Source organism: Callospermophilus lateralis, chromosome 1 (assembly GCF_048772815.1).
Source record: "Callospermophilus lateralis isolate mCalLat2 chromosome 1, mCalLat2.hap1, whole genome shotgun sequence".
Lineage (NCBI taxonomy): Eukaryota > Metazoa > Chordata > Mammalia > Rodentia > Sciuridae > Callospermophilus > Callospermophilus lateralis.
Window position 1 is genome coordinate 150,724,620 of NC_135305.1, and position 17,058 is coordinate 150,741,677.

The 17,058-nt window shown below is 49.1% G+C and overlaps 1 protein-coding gene across 1 annotated transcript in view; it reads left to right on the top strand.

The window, feature by feature from the left end:
* Positions 1-2,664: 2,664 nt before the first annotated feature.
* The window catches only part of LOC143642075 (uncharacterized), a 67,906-nt gene continuing 53,512 nt past the window's right edge, over positions 2,665-17,058 (top strand). The window contains exons 1-2 of the mRNA XM_077110168.1: positions 2,665-2,679; positions 3,908-4,001. Coding sequence (XP_076966283.1) covers positions 2,665-2,679; positions 3,908-4,001 — 109 coding nt within the window. The remainder of the gene's footprint in view (positions 2,680-3,907; positions 4,002-17,058) is intronic.

Below are 17,058 nucleotides of genomic sequence, written 5' to 3' on the forward strand. Positions count from 1 at the left end.
ACATTTCCTGGGCAGGCCTGGGGACGTGGAGATCCGTAAAGAGCATTCCAGTTTCTTTTAATACCTTTAAAACACCTTCTGATTTGCGAATGTCTTTGGGGAAGGCTATATTTAGTCGTATGTTTTAATAAAGGCCATTCATGAGGATATAAAAAAACTTAAGAAGCCAGCCAGGGCCAGTGGGCAGCCCCATCTGACCTCTCATCCAAGGCTCATGCCTCGAAGCCACCCCCAAAAGGCATCCTGACAGGGCCACGGGCACAGAACCCCCCCACCCACCACCAAGTTCATTTAATTAAAGACATCAATAAATAGAAATAGCTGTTGAATAAATGAACGGTCTCAAAACAAGCACCCCCCAAGTCATTTCCAGGGTGGAGGGTATGTTTTTAAATTTAAACAAAAATTTAACTGACTCATGACAATTGTGCTTTTTGAGGGGGTCACCATCAGATAACTGGCTTAGGTACCACCTCAGACATTTATCATTTCTTGGTGTTGGGAACATGTAAAATCCTCTCTCTCTCTCTGGCTGTTTTGAAGTAGATACTTGTTGTCTAGCATGGGTTGTGGAGGGTGCGTTGTTATGTGTGTGAGTTTTAACTGAACAGACATCCACGGAGGTCAGAGGCAGGGTGAGGTCTGGCCTTCCCCAACCCTAATCCCCAGACTGATGATGTCACCTTATTTGGAAAAAGGACTTTACAGATGTAATTGAGGGTTTTTTGTTTTTGTTTTTGTTTTTTGGTATCGGGAATTGAACTCAGGGGCACTCGGACACTGAACCACATTCCCCAGCCCTATTCTGTATTTTATTTAGAGACAGGGTCTCACTGAGTTGCTCAGGGCCTCGCTTTGGTTGAGGCTGGCTTTGAACTCACAATCCTCTTGCCTCAGCCTCCCAAGCCACTGGGATGACAGGCATGAGCCACTGCATCCGGATTAACTGAGGGTCTTGAGATGAGGTCGTCCTGGATTTAAAGCATCCTCAGCCCAGTGGCAGGTGTGTCATCAGAGGCGAGGAGGGACGTAGGGTGAACTCAGACAGAAGAAAGGCCACAAGAAGTCAGACATGGGGCCTGGAGCCATGCAGTCACAAGCCAAGGAGCCCTGGGGTCCCAGAGGCTGGAAGAGGCGAGGGAAGGCCCTCCCCTAGAGCCTTCAGACAGCATGGCTGTGCCCGCGGCGTCATTTTGGGATTCCTGGCCTCCAGAACTGCCAGAGAACAATTTCTGTTATTTTAAGCTGCCTGGTTTCAGGTAATTTGTTACAGTAGCTCCAGGAAACCAGTGGGCCCCACAGTCCTTTCACTTAAAGACACAGAGACCGTGTGGCTGCCACATGGCTGTGCATGCTGTCTTTGGAGGCTTGGAGTGAAAAAATAAAATAAAATTACAAAAGGTTTCTTAGTATGAAGGGTGTGTCCCTCCAGCCACACACCTGCTTCCTGGTCCCTCCCCCAAATTCACAGGGCAGAGTCCCACCTTCTAGAACCCCTCGTGGCGACTCCATTTGGAGACTGGATGGTCAGGTTAAAATGTGCTCATTAGGACCGCGGTAGCCACCATGGTGATGTGGCCACCATCCAGATGGGGCTTCTGTGAGCACGAGACGAGGCTGAGATGGGGCGATGAACCCACCACCCAGGCCACACCAAAGGTCACCCAGAAAGGAGGGGAGGGGAGGGGCAGATGCGTCCTCGTGGGATGCAGGAGGATCCGACCTCCCAACCTCGACCCACCGAGGACTGTTCCTAAGTGCATGGGGGCCCTAGCTCACAGGAACGGGGGGAACAGGGGGGGACTGCACCCCGTGCTCCTCTGTCCACCTGCGTGACAGCACTTGTCACACACTAGTTAGCACTTGGCTTCAAGGCCACCCTGGGTGCTGCTCACTCTCTAGTGGTCAGTCTCCCGAGCACTGACCTGCTCCTCCACCCTGCTCTGCACCCACGAGCTACCTGTGTGCGCCTGGCGCTCCGACCATGTCTCTGGTCTCTGGCTGGCTCAGTCTATGGGAGGCCGCAACAGGAAACAGAAAGTAGGAGGAAAGCAGGACGGGGCAGGGGACTCCCATACCCTTCTGGGACTCCCATACCTCTGCTTCTGTCTTTGCACGACTGACTTCTTGTGTCTCTCATAGGGACACTTGTCACTAGATCAACGTCCACTCCAATGACACAGGACCCTCTCATTTTGTGATCCTTCATCACATGGACAAAGACTCTTCTTCCAAACAAGGTGAGTCACAGGTGCCAGTGGCCAGGATGAGGAGGTATCTTTGGAAGGGACACCTTCTCCTGGTGCCTGCTGCAGCATTTTGCAAAGATAGATCTGCTCGGGCCCCTTGGGCACCTTGAGGTGGGAAGACCACATGGTCCCATCTGTACCCTGGAATCAGCTAAGTATGTTCTTGGTAGCGATGTCTGTGTGCTTATGCTATGGCAGATGCAGGAGTTCTGTGCATCTGGGACTCAGGGAGGAAGAGATGGGTTCAAGGACACTGCGCCTGAGCTGGTCTTGGAGAATGGGGACAGGGGTTGCTTCAGAAAGATACACAAATGGCCCAAAGTTCACAAATAGATGCTCAAAAACAGGAGTCAACAGGGACCTGCAAACCCAAACCACAGGGAGACGTGGCTTTACCCCCACTAAGGTGGCCAGAATGGGTGGAGACCTAGTAAGAAGCCAGAAGAGATGGGAAACGGGAACCTTCAAATGCCACTGATAGGGAGGTCACACGGTGCAGCTGCTGTGTGGCTCGGCGATGCCCCTCCCAGGAATACACCCCTGAGAAACGAAGACACACTTGCACACAAACACTTGAAAGCTCATAGCAGTATTATCCACAATAGCCACAGGTGGAAACAGCCCAGATGTCCATCAGCGGAGGACTGGGTGATGAAATGCTCTTTATCCGCCCATGAGATATTATCCAGCAGGCATCAGAGGGAAGCACCAACTCACCTTGCTCAGGATGAACCTCGAAAGCAGGATGCTAAATGAAGGAAGCCTGTCACAAACCTCTGCGGGGGGTTGCACAGGATCTGCTCTACTTGGAGCACTAAGCAGGGGATGTGGTTTTGTGTCCAGTGTTGCCAGATTCCATTTGCATGAAATGTCCAGGGGGGGCAACTCCGGGGAGACAGAATGTCCGTGGTTGCCAGGGCCTGGAGGGAGGAGGAATTGGCCTGTGACAACTAAGGGGTGCAGGTTTCCTCTGGGGGGGAGGGGATACAGACATTTTAATATTGACAGTGATGGTGGTGGCTGCAAAACTTGGCAAATTATACTAAAGACCATTGAGTTGTACATGTTAAGTGGGTGAATTGTAGGGAGTGTGCATTGTACCTCAATAAAGCTGTCAACAACAATCACAACCAAATCTCCGATTTTCTGTGTAGTAGCTTCACTCCTCAGGTCCCCGTGTCCTGCCTGCAAAATGGGACTGTTCCCAAAATGCACATTCTACCACTGACCCTGCAGTGCTTAGTAAGGCTGTTTCTCTACCTCCCAAAGGGAAGCAGGGATCCCTAGTCTAGCCCCCATCTCAGGGCTGTTTTAGGAATCCATGGTAAAGTACAATAAGAAAGGGACACAAAACCACATTCCCTGCTTAGCACTCCAAGTAGAGCAGATCCCGCGCAACACCCCCCACCCTCCCTGCAGAGGTTGGAATCCGGCGCCCCCTGCCTACTGGACCTCGGTATTGAGCTCTCCCGGAGCTGCTTCAGAACCTGCGCCTGCGCAGAATGCAACCACTCAGGCCCGCCTCTTAGGGGTGTGACCTGCTCCGGCAGGCCCGGCTTTAGCCACGCCCACTTCCGTGTGGGCGGGCCGAGAGCAGGACCACGTGACTTTGTTCCGACTTGCTCAAGATGGCAGTGCCCATAGCACCAGCGTGAAAGTTGTCCTGGGCTGTCGCTATCCACAGGTGCTGGAATCAGAACAGAGAAACCTGGTGCCATGTCACGACTGATCGTGAAGAACCTCCCAAATGGGGTGAGGAGAGAGCCTGGTGTAGGGAATCTGAAAATGTGATCCTTTAAGCCCTTTGTCCCGGCCTAGCACAGAACCCAGCCCGTGGTAGGCTCCTAGCGAAATCGCGCCTGATTAGTGAGTGAAGAAACGGGTGGATGGTGTGGTGATGTTTCTGGCTGCGGTGTACCCAAGTGGGTTGTCATTCCTGTTTCCTTGTCGTTTTTCTGGGATAGAGAGGAAAGCATGCCCCAAATACCAAGCCAGCCTTTTGGATGGTGTGAGAGTGTCTTCTGAACTTGTGCCTCCATCCTCGGGTGTCTCTTTCTCTAGGCAGAGAATGTTAGGAGCTGTTTTGTTTTTATTGTGTGGTTTTTCTTTTTTTTTTTTAAGTTTTGTTTTTTTCTCTTTGTCATGTGGGAGGCGTTTATGCCACACAATTTAAAAAATCAAAACTGGACTGTGGTATGTAAAATGAGAAGCAAAATCTTTTTGCTACATCCTATTCTCCGTCTCTCTGAAAGTACCCATCTTCAAGTGGTTTGTTTTTAGAAGGATTCCCCAGAGGCTTCTCTACATACCCAGGTACTTTGCTCACCCCTATAGTTTATCCCAGGGACCATCTGCTGATTCCCTCTACTATGAAAGATGAGGACTTTACATAATCGATTCATCTGAATATTCTTGTTTTTAAATATCCTGCTCTTTACCTGAAGTGGTATACTTTTAAGATATGTATTACTGATCCATCTATCAGCTCTTTGATGGTACCAGGGATTGAACTCAGGGGCACTGGACCACTGAACCCATCGCCAGCCCTATTTTGTATTTCATTTAGAGACAGGGTCCCACTGAGTTGCTTAGCGCCTCACTAAATTGCTGAGGCTAGCTTTGAACTCTGGATCCTCCTGCCTCAGCCTTCCATGCCGCTGGGATTACAGGTGTGTGCTGGCTCCCAGCCATCCATTAGCTCTAAACAGTGTCTCCTGATGTTTCACTTAGTTGGATGAGAGTTTCAGCATGGCCACCCTTCTTTTCCCTCCTAGTTTCATTTTGCATCTCAGTGTGGCTTCCTCTCCCATTGTTCTTCTTTTTATTCTAATTTGTTACATGTGACAGCAGAATGCATTACAATTCATATTACACATATAGGCCCAAATTTTTACATCTCTGGTTGTATACAAAGTATATTCACACCATTGGTGACTTCGTACCTGTATTTTATATAATGATATCCATCACATTCCACCATCATTTCTAAGCCAATGCCCCCTCCCCCCCACCCCTTTGCCCTATCTAGAGTTCATCTAATCCTCCCATGCTCCTTCTCCCTACTCCACTATGAATCAGCTGCCTTATATCAGAGAAAACATTTGGCTTTTTTTTTTTTTTTTTTTTTTGGTATTGGCTAACTTCACTTAGCATGATATTCTCCAACTCCATCCATTTTCCTGTAAATGCCATGATTTTATTCTCTTTTATTGCTAGGTAATATCCCACTGCGTATATATAACACATTTTCTTTATCTGTTTATCTGTTGAAGGGCATCTAGGTTGGTTCCACAGTTTAGCTATTGTGAATTGTGCTGCTATAAACATTGATGTGGCTGTATCCCTGTAGTATGCTGTTTTTAAGTCCTTTGGGTATAGACCAAGGAGTGGGATAGCTGGGTCAAATAGTGGTTCCATTCCAAGTTTTCCAAGGAATGTCCACACTGCTTTTCATATTGGCTGCACCAATTTGCAGTTCCACCAGCAATGTATGAGTGTGCCTTTCCCCCCACATCCTCACCAACACTTATTGTTGTTTGTATTCTTAATAGCAGCGATTCTGACTGGAAGATGTGAGTCATTTTGGAAGTCTTGGAGTAGTTTTGATTTGCATTTCTCTAATTGCTAGAGATGTTTTCATCGTTCATCTTGTCTGATGAATGAAAGAATTAACAACAAGCATTAACAATAGTAGTGAGCCCTCGGAGAGTTTACTGTGTGCTAGGCACTGTTCAGATGTGTTAGGTGAAGTAATTCATTTACTCCTCACACAACCCTGCAAGTCTGCTTCTATACCCATTTTAAAAGTGAAGAAACCAGGGCACATCAAGGTAAAGTTATCGGCCTGAAGTCACTCACGTGTGATAACTTATACAACAGTGACAGAATTGAGGCCTCTGTCTGGAATGAGCAGTTCTGACCACTGCACCTCCCGTCTTGCTTAGCATGATTGCGTGCCCTTGTCTTAATTATCTTCCAACAGATAAACATTGGGTCCTGAGTACTTCTGGGGTTGCTGACAGTGTAGACCGAAGTGGACAAACTTGGTCCCTGCTTTCATGGAGTTTGCAGGGGAAACAGATCAAGATGCAGGGATTGAAGTGTGAGCAGTGCTGCGGGAGCACAGGGGGCTTTGGTTACTGACCCGCAGGGTCAGCGGGGCTGCCATATTTCCAGAGGCTGCAGGGTCTCGGAGAGGCTTCCTATGGGAGGTGGCAGAGGAGCGCCCTGGAAGTGAAGGGGCGCTCCGTGATCGCCGCAGCAGCAGAATGATGGGTCAGACTTCAGCGAGGTGTCCCCATGCAGTGGGGGCACGAGTTCACTTTTGTAATCTGAGCTGACAGAGCCCTCGATTCTGTAGACCTTGGGCAGGTCATTTATCCTCTGAGGATCCCATTTTCTCCTCTCTAAAGTGTGCATAAAAGTCCTGAACTTGGTGATTGTGAGATTTGGATGAGCTCAGAGTTATTATCCAGCTCCTCTGGAGATTTCTTCCTGCTGGGCAGCCAACGCCTATGGGTTCCTCTTATTTCAAGCTTGTTTGGTTGTTTGTGGCTGCCCCGGTGCCCCTTGGACCCCCTACCAGACACACGAATCTCCTCTTCCAGGAAAAGTCGCTGAGCTGTGAGGGTGGTCCTGGGGCCATGGGGATGGTGGCACTAAGTTCTGTCATGTTTCCATGGCTGCCATAACAGGTGGCCACACTTCCTGAGATGAGACAGTGCGTATTGATTCCCACAGTTTTGGAGGTCGGAGATATTAAGGTGTCAGCAGGGCTGCCATCCTTCCGGAGGCTGCAGGGGAGAATCTGTTCCTTCACTTTTTCAGCTTCTGGAGGCTGCCTGCCCTGGGTGGCCCCAGGCCACACCCTTCACCTTCAGTCTGCAGAGTGCTGTGGAGATCTTCCGGTTTCCCTCCCTCTGTTTCCCTCATTACATCTCCTTCTCTGACTCTGATCTTCCTGATTATTTTGGACCTGGGTAATACAGGGTCCTCTCCCCATCTCAGGTTTCCTAATTGAATCACATGGAAAATCCCGTGTGCCATGACTGGTGTGTAACCAGCGTCTGGGGGGCTAGGGTGCGGGCATCCTTGGGGAGGCTATAAACAACAGAGCGTGCATACTCCATCTGGCGCTCTTTCTGCCAAGCCTTTTGAAGTGGCTACTGGGCAGCGGCATGATGATGATTCTGTCCTTGGTCCTAACCTTGTAGGATCCACAAAGAGCACCAAGACATCCTGTGGCCCTCGTGAGTCTCATTTCTTCACAAGTGACCTGAGGAGGGCTTGCCTGAGGGCATAGCTTGAGTGTCAGAGCTGGGACTTTGGGAGTCGTCTGGGCTCCAAAGAACTTCCCCATCCCCCAGAAGAGCCATCAAATGGTGAGCCCTGCTGGCTCACATGATCCTTACCACCAATCAGACTAGCCCTGCTGGCTCACATAATCTTACCCTCCAATCAGACTAACCCTGCTGACTCACATGATCCTTATCCACCAATCAGAAAGCACCCCATGCCAACTGTCAAACCCTTCAACCGTTAAACTGTCATAACTGTCAAACCACCCCCGACTCTATAAATATGCAGAGCTATTCCTCAGTAAATGGGCATTTTCTCTGACGACGAGCCTTGTTCGTTCTTTCATTGGTGCCAAAACCCAGGAGAGGGAATGCCTCGCTGCTCGAGAGCCCCCCCTTTCAAGGCTTGCCGTCCTTATTCTCTCTTTTGAGCACTGCTACTACTCATACAACACCGGCTCTTCAGTAGGTGAGTTCCCCCATTGGGATCCACCTTCAGACGGCTATGCAGGGGCTTTGACCGTGATCATCCGGCAAACCTTTGATGCCCAATCTGGAGGAGAGAAGGCACCCCACCACGACCTTCATGGTTACAGTGGACTCTCTGGAACCCGGTTCGTGAGTGGGAGGTCCTGAGGGGTGGTAGAACAGGCATTCTTCTCCCTCCCTCTCCCCACCTTCTCTCTTCTTCTTTTTCTCTCAATAACCACCCTTGTATGAGGGCCTCTTCTTCCCTCCCTGCAGACTCCCCCTTATTAAATTCTGCACACAAGATTGGCCTTACTATCAATTAGACAATCAAAGTCAATGGCCGCCAGGAGGATCCCTAGATCCCACAATTCTCAGAGATCTGTTTAACTTCAGCGAGCGCTCGAAAAAGTGGAAGGAGATCCCCTATGTTGAGGCTTTTTCTCTTCTTCGTTCTCACCCTGACCAATCCGGCAGATGAACCCACTCCCTACCCACCTCCTGCATCAGCTCCATCCAGCCCCTCAGGTGCTCCCCCTGCCTTGGCCAACACCTTTAGTCCCCCCAAACTAGGTCCTGCTCCCTAGTCCCACAAACCATGGCCCCCTTAAGAGAGGTTGCTGGACCTGAGGGCATTATCCGGGTACATGTCCCATTCCCTATGAATGACCTCACGCAACTCGAGCGAAGGTTGGGCTCATTCACCACAGAAGAGAGTTTCAGTGGGCCCTCCAGGGTTATAGCCTCACTTATATGTTATTGGTTAATTGCCGGGGGGGGGGGGTGACGAATGACTTGTGTACGTTGATACAGCAGGAGTGGAAGCCGTTTATTGTAGGATCTGAGCGATATTTATACATTTTACACAGCTTATCTAATTAGCATAAAATAGATACAGCAGTCAACCAATAAGGAATCTCCACACTTAATGGCTCGCTGGTGTTACTTTACAAACCACTCCCTCTGGCATTTTGCCAGGCGCCATCCAGACTTGTTTACAGACTCTAACATTTCTCTGGCAAAATAACAGGTGCCAATCTGACTTGTTTACAGATCTTAACATTTCCCCCTTTTGTTTAATTTAAATAACGACCATAGTGTTTTTTACAGAAACACCATAAATAGCCTGCTAGAAACAGAAAGGGAGGATACAAAATGTTACAATACCAAGCCAATTGATGGCTCCATGCAAGAAGCCCCGTTAGCAAAGATACCGAGTTACAATTTGTTGTAGATTACAGTTTGTTGTCTCAGTCCAGATAAAGCAGTGTCTCAATAGATTAACTCACAGTCCAGGTAAATCACAGTCCGGGTAAGTTCTGCAGGCAGCTAGCTTAAGTTGTAGCAGCAGAAACAGCAACAGTTCCGAAGTCTCCTCGGGTTCTCTGCCGAAGTTTCCTCCGGTTCTCAGCAACACTGTAAATTCTTTCACCTTTGTTTTCACCAGCACTGGGATGAAGGCAGGAACTCCGGATGGCTAAAGAAAATCCTGTAGCATTTCACTAAGAAAACAACCTTCTGAACAATTTAGTACATTATCTCAAGGTTTTTTACATTTGAAATAAGCCTTAATAGTACTCATTACTCATCAGCCTCCAGGTGTGGGAGACCCATTGTAGTTACTGACCTTGGAAATGATCAAACTTCAGGGACACCGGTAGTGTCTTCTGTCAGCTGTAGCATCCCGGGCAACTCCAGATGGCCCTGGGGAGAGTCCCAGACTCAAGCTGCTTCCAGGCACAGAGAGCAAAAGCCTGCAAGACTGTGCCTCCAGGTCAGGTCTAGATTTGGGCTTGCAGTGGCAATCCGCTCCCCCGGGCAGGGGGGCAGGGAAGAGCCCGCAACTGCCGCTTGGAAAATTCTTGCTGCACCATGATCGGCTTGGGCAGGTGGCAGCCGCCTTGTGGATTCACGCACCCTCCGGTAACGAAAAGTATTCAGTAATAGCCTTTTGCTCCAACTTTTTTCCTGATAATCCTTCTTCTTCTGAACTTTCTTTTTTCTTTCTGACTAGAGTTTCTGGGCTTTTATCAACACACGCCCTAACTATTCTTGGTTCCACTGGGGTGCCTTTTTCTCTTATCAATTTACTTCTCACCCCTTCCATATTTTCATCACAAAGACAATACAACATTTCAAGACAAAACAAGACACAAACATACTGCATCAATTTTCTCCATTTTCTCGAAATGGCCATTTTTCCTCTCGCCCTATCTGCCTAGGGACGAGCAGATTGCCCCCGTCCTATCTATGGATGGGCAGCTTTTTTCGTCACTTACCCCCGAGTGTCCCGGGGCTCCCCGTAACAGGCCACCATCTGTCGCAATCAGGCAGGCTGGGCAAAATAACCGGGGGGTGACGAATGACTTGTGTACGTTGATGCAGCAGGAGTAGGAGCCGTTTATTGTAGAATAAGAGCGGTCTTTATACATTTTACACAGCTTATCTAATTAGCATAAAATAGATACAGCAGTCAACCAATAAGGAATCTCCACACTTAATGGCTCGCTTTTGTTACTTTACAAACCACTCCCTCTGGCATTTTGCCAGGCGCCATCCAGACTTGTTTACAGACTCTAACATTTCTCTGGCAAAATAACAGGTGCCAATCTGACTTGTTTACAGATCTTAACAGTTAATACTCTCCTTCTTGAGGAATGTACCAGAGTCTGGGAACTTGCCAGAGCCCATGCAGATGAAACTCACCAAGTTAATCCCAATCACCCTCTGGGGCCACTTGCTGCCCCAGATCAAACTCCCAACTGGGATTATACACAAGCTGGCATACAGAGTAGGGACCGATTCTCTGCATGTATTATTGCTGGGCTCAATTTCCAAAAATTACAAGAGACCCCATTGGAATTTCTGGATCAGCTTACAAAAGCCCTTCAGCAGTAACCTAGATTCCCAAACCCCAGATGGCCGTCATGTCCTTATGACATATTTCCTCTCGCAGAGCTACCCCGACATCCGGGCCAAACTAAAAAAGCTTGAACAAGGCCCTGCCACCCTCCAGACTGAGAAATTTTAGATGCTCGCCCAGGCCCTGCAGGGTGCTTCCTTGGGTCACCGCCCATCACCAAAAACTCCCTCGGATGCCTGCTTCAAGTGTGGCAAAGAGGGACATTGGGCCAGTGCATGGCCCGCATCATGCACTCCAAGTACCCCATGTTCTAAATGTCAACAACAAGGTCATTGGGGCTCTGACTGTCCTAGAACCCGTAGGAGGCCTATGGCCAGGGAACCCTCCGACCTTCTGGGCATGGCAATTGAAGATTGACGGAGCCTTGGGTCCTTGTCCCTGGCCATAACGATCAATAGACAGGAGCCCAGGGTGCGGATTCAGGTGGATAGGTGCAAGGTTGCCTTTCTCCTTGACACCGGGGCTACCTTCTCAGTCCTGACAGTATTCTGGGGGCAAACAGTGCCGTCCACCTCTCCTATTGTCGGGGTAGGAGGAAGGACCATCTATCCAAGAAAGACTCCCCTATTACTCTGTTCCATAGACAACTTCCCATTCTCTCAGACGTTCCTAGTTATGCCCCAATGTCCAGTTCCTTTGCTTGGCTGAGATATTCTCTCTAAATTCAATACAACAATCAACATCTGGGCTCCTGGCATCAGTCAGGCCCCAGAATCGGCCTGTTCATCTTTTCTGGCCCTTTTGGCAGAAGACTGGCCATTCTGCTCCACTTGTGAGGCTGACGTGAAATACCATACTAACCTGGTTGACCCGATTGTGTGGGATACCACACCCCCTCCACCATTTCCTGCCCACCAGTTAACGTTCATCTCAAAGATCCTAACACCTACCCCAGTAAGGCTCAGTACCCCCTGTCCACAAAAGGTCTTCTAGGCCTACAACCTATCATTCAGGACCTTCTTAGCAAGGGGTACCTCTGTCCTGCTCATTCCCCTTACAATACTCCCATACTAGCGGTAAAAAAGCCCAACGGGTCCTATCACTTAGTTCAGGACCTACAACTCATCAACACCTCTGTTAGGCCCTTACACCCTGCTGTCTCAGATCCCCCATGCTGCCACCCACTTCTCCGTCATAGATTTAAATGATGCTTTCTTCTCCATTCCCCTTGCCCCCGAATCACAAGATCTTTTTGCCTTTACCTGGACATATCCCACCACCAGACATTCTCGACAACTAACCTGGACTGTCCTTCCTCAGGGATTTTGAGATAGTCCACACCTCTCTGGACAAACCTTGGCCTCCGACCTCCAAACTTTTCACCCCCAGTGCCCTAAATCCACCATCTTGCAATATCGTCCTGTGCCGCAGGCCGGTTGCAGCAGAATAACCGGGGGGATGACGAATAACTTGTGTACGTTGATGCAGCAGGAGTGGAAGCCGTTTATTGTAGGATAACAGAGGTATTTATACATTTTGCACAGCTTATCTTAATTAGCATAAACTAGATACAGCAGTCAACCAATCAGGAATCTCCACACTTAATGGCTTGCTTTTGTTACTTCACAAACCACTCCCTCTGGCATTTGGCCAGGCGCCATCCAGACTTGTTTACAGACTTTAACATTTCTCTGGCAAAATAACAGGTGCCAATCTGACTTGTTTACAGACCTCAACAGTCCAGCAAATCTCTTTGCCCACCTGCGGGGAGGAAAGCACCCCACCACAGCCTTTAAGGCTACAGTGGCCCTCAGGGACTCCTTCCTTGGGCAGATTCCTAAAGTCCTAGTCCTCTCACCTTTAAGACTCGGCTGCTAGAGAGACACTTACCCTCCCTTTCCTCTCTCTTGCCCTGCTTTTCCCCTCTTTCTGGCCAAGGGAGTATTTGGTCTCTCCAGGAGGGGTCCCGAAAAGCCTTGGCCAAGGTCTCCCATGGCTCTGGCTCCATCCAGGACGAGAGCTTCGATTGTCAGGATTCGGTGACAATCAATCTGTGCAGCTCAAACCTGCCACTTAGGCACTCCTGATTTTTTGGCTCTGGCGGGGATGCCCCTTTTTCCAATAAATCGGTTTCCTCCTTCTCTCCATCCTCTTCCTTCCTCCTTAAATGGGTAATGTGTCCTCTCTGCGACTCTCCCCTACAATGTCTCTTGGATCAAATATAGCACCCAGGCCTGGCCCACTCATCCCTTAGACAAGCAAAGTAGATGGCCCCTTTTTGGGTCCCTGGATCCCTCCATTCTAAGGGATCTCTATAATTACTGTGAGCATTCAATATTCTTCTAGCCCTTACAAAGGGCGCTCAACAGATGACACAGTTCTCTACTTTCTTGGCTTTAAAGGGATATCGGGCCTCTCCACAAAAGGCCCAAATAGCATGTAAAGAGGTCACACATCACTCAATGGAAAAAGGCCATTACAGTAGACAGAAAACAGCTTATTGTATCTATACCTACACCAAAGACCAAAGATGACAGTCACCTCCTCCTTCCAGGGTTCTATCCCTCCTTGTCTCTCCTTGAAAATCCTTCCATCTCTTTTCAGTCCTGCTCTCCATTAAACCCTGCCTCCCTCCTCCCATCTTCTCCCTCACATGAAGGGGTTAAAGTGGCGGGGTATGCTGTCGTTTCCCTCTCATCCATCACAGAGGCAAAACCTCTCCCACCCAATACCACCAACCAACAAGCTGAACTCATAGCTGCCACAGGGCATGCGAGCTAGCAGAGGGAAAACCCTCTCCCTATATACAGATCTCCCATGCAGCCATTTGGAAGAAAGGAGGCTATTGACCACCAGAGGGACAGCAGTCATTAATTCCACACTTATTTCTGGCCTACTAGGAGCCTCCAAGCTGCCTTCCCAACTGGGAATAATCCATTGTAAGGCCCACCAAACTGACTCCTCCCTTACTACTATGGGAATTCCAAGGCCAATCAAGTGGCTCCATCAGCCGCCCTACAGAGCTTTACCTCCTCTCCGCTACTCTTCGTTACCACTGGGGATCGGCCCAAAGATCCCCAACAACTCTTCCAGTTTCTTCACCCTCTATTCCATTCTAGTCCAAAGTCTCACTACTTTCTTTCTCTTCTTTTTCACCCTTTCCCCACACGATAAGACTCTCCTACAACAGATCACTTCTACTTGTCATATCTGCCAGAAAACCAATACCAATACTCCATTAAAACCTAAACTTTTCCCTTCTCATCAGGCCCACGGTCATATACTTTTTCGGGATGAGTTGAAGCCTTTCCCACTTCTAACAAGCGGGCCTCTACGGTAGTTGATCTGTTGCTTACTCACATAATCCCCCGTTTCAGGATGTCCACTTCTATCTAATCAGACAATGGCCCAGAATTCACCTCGCAGATAACTCAGGGACTGGCTCGTGCACCATCACTCCCTTGGCATTTCCATTGCCCTTACCGCCCCCAGGCTTCTGGAAAGGTTGAAAGGACCAGTGGATCCCTTAAAGAGACCCTCACCAAGCTCACCATGGAATTAAGCCTGGACTGGATAAAGGTGCTCCCCTTGGCTTTATTGCGCATTAGGGCCTTACCAAAGAAGCCTTCTAATCTCTCACCTTTTGAAGTCATGTATGGCCATCCCCTTGTTCCTCCCAGATTGCCTACAGAACCCCTACCCATCTCCGAAACCTATGCCCTGCCCCTCCTCTTCCATCTGTGCTCTGAACTCTGGCACTATCAAGACTGGCTCCTTCCCGGCCCTAGTGTCTCTCAAAACCCTACCTCCTTAACACCTGGTCAACTTGTTTACTATTGCCCACAGGGGGAAAAGCTCCCTTTAAAACCAAAATGGAAGGGCCCTGCTCAGGTGTTGAGAGCCATGGCTGGTTAGAATGATGCCTGGCATTTGCCAGAGGGAATGTTTGAAAGGTGATGCCAGCGAACCATGAGATGATGATTTAAGTTAAGCTATAAATAATTGCTGTGATGCTGGATGGATTGATTGTATTGTATATTTGACTTTTACTGTTGAGCAATGGGGTGGCTCTTGCTGCCTCGGGCGCCTGCTGCTTTGGAGTTCTCAGGCTACTTTGGAGTTCTCCTGTTACTTTGGAGTTCTCGCGGGGATTCCTGGAGAGTTCCCAGTGGTTGGGGATGTGCTGGAGGAGGGATTTCCGATTGGTGGTTCCTGGAGGAACCGCGTGGCGTTCGGGAGTGTTCCTGGGAAGTGTGTGTAGAGTGCCGGTGAGAGTTCGGGAATAAAGGTTCCTGTTTGAACCTACAGGCTTAAGCCCGGCGCTCCTACACCTTCTTCGGAAGAGCCAAGGATCATCACCTGTTATTAAGTACTCTTGTCATCCCTCCCCATAGATTCCTTCAAGCTCCGCCTCTCCTGTGTCTCTGTTCTTAGCCCAATACCTACTGCTCCCCCTCATATCTGGCCCCTCTTGGGTCCTCTCTTCTCCCTATGTCTGGAGATTCAAAGCAAGTGACCCTAAGCGCCCCCTCCAGCCAGACCCCCTTCTCCTCCTTACTACAGACCCCCCCCCCCCACACACACACACACACTTGCTTGGATCTGGCCGGTAGTGGGACCGTTGTTTGTTGTCCTTCTGACAAACCACTTAGGTGTCTGGAGCATGGTGACCCCTGAGTAAGTGTGACCTACCTTTATCATATGAGAGCACTTTACCAGTTGCCTTCTGGGCCTAAGGAGGAACATGTGTGTTTTGTTTACACTCCCAGTTTTGTAAGAATTTCAAGTATCAGTATTTAAAGTTGAGGTGTTTCGCATACAATCTGGAGAGATCTGACTGCTGTCAAAGGGAAATCTGGTAACAATGGGCCACCGTCCTCCCTTGGCCTTCTTCGTTCAGAGCTTGGAAGAAGCTGCCTTCTTTATTACAAAGCCTGTGCTTTCTTGGTGTGACTGGGGAAAGCTGGGAACAGTGATAAGTGAGAGAAGCAAACTGGTTTGGAAAGCTGGGATATTTCGAGAAAGGTAAAGAGAGAAGCAAGCTGGTTTCAGAGACACCCAGGTAGGAGAGAGTTTGAAGAGCGGCCTTAATAGAGAGGGGAAGGAGCTAAATGAAGAATGGAATTGAGAGTGTTAGGTGCAGAACAGGCTGGTCTGCAGGGCATGCCAAACAAAGTTACCTGCAGGATGACCTGACTTCTCAAGCCCTCTGTCTGGTTCTTTATCACCTGTTTGCTTCAAGCCCAAATGCCGAAGCCCCCGTTCAAGGCTGAACACTTAATCCCCCTTGTGCCAACAAGGCAGCTTGCAGACTCAGAGACCCCATTAGATCTGGGCTATAAAAACTCTCTGTGCCTGTTCCTTCCCGCTATCATAAATTTCATTCAGACTCAGGTGGGTAAGAAATTTCTAATCAAGCTTTTAACCAGCTTCTCCTCAGGAATTACTAATTCCTGGCTACTGATGGTACCTCCAGTCCAGACCTATGCCTAATGGACTGACATCATCATGGATCTGTGGTGGCAAGGAACCTTCCTTGATCTGGTTCCTGAAGTTATACCAGTCCTCTCTGCCCTCCTGAGGGGGCTCCTTAGTTTCCTTCTCTCTGATTCTCCCACAGCACCCCATCTCAGCAGGAAACAGCCAGAATGAGTCAACGCCCACTCTCACTTAATAACAAAGGGGGGGGGGAATGTTGGGAGTCACCCTGGCTCCAAAGACTAACTTCCCCATCCCCCAAGAAGAGCCATCCAATGGTGAGTCCTGCTGGCTCACATGATCCTTACCACCAATCAGACTAGCCCTGTGGCTCACATGATCCTTACCCACCAATCAGACTAGCCCTGCTGGCTCACATGATCCTTACCCACCAATCAGAATGCACCCTATGCCAACTGTCAAACCCTTCAACTGTTAAACTGTCATATCTATTAAACCACCCCCAGCTCTATACATATGCAGAGCTGTTCCTCAATAAACAGGCATTTTCTCCAACAACGAGCCTTGTTCATTCTTTCATGGACCTGGCCTGACTGGCACAGCACATTGCCATCTCCTAGTCTCTGTCTTCCCTAGAGTCCTGGAGCCCCGGGTTTCTAGCCATTTGTCCCTTTGCTGAAGGATTCGCCAGCTCCTCCTGAAAGGTTAATAAAATAGGTACTTGTCACTCTGTTTTTCTGTA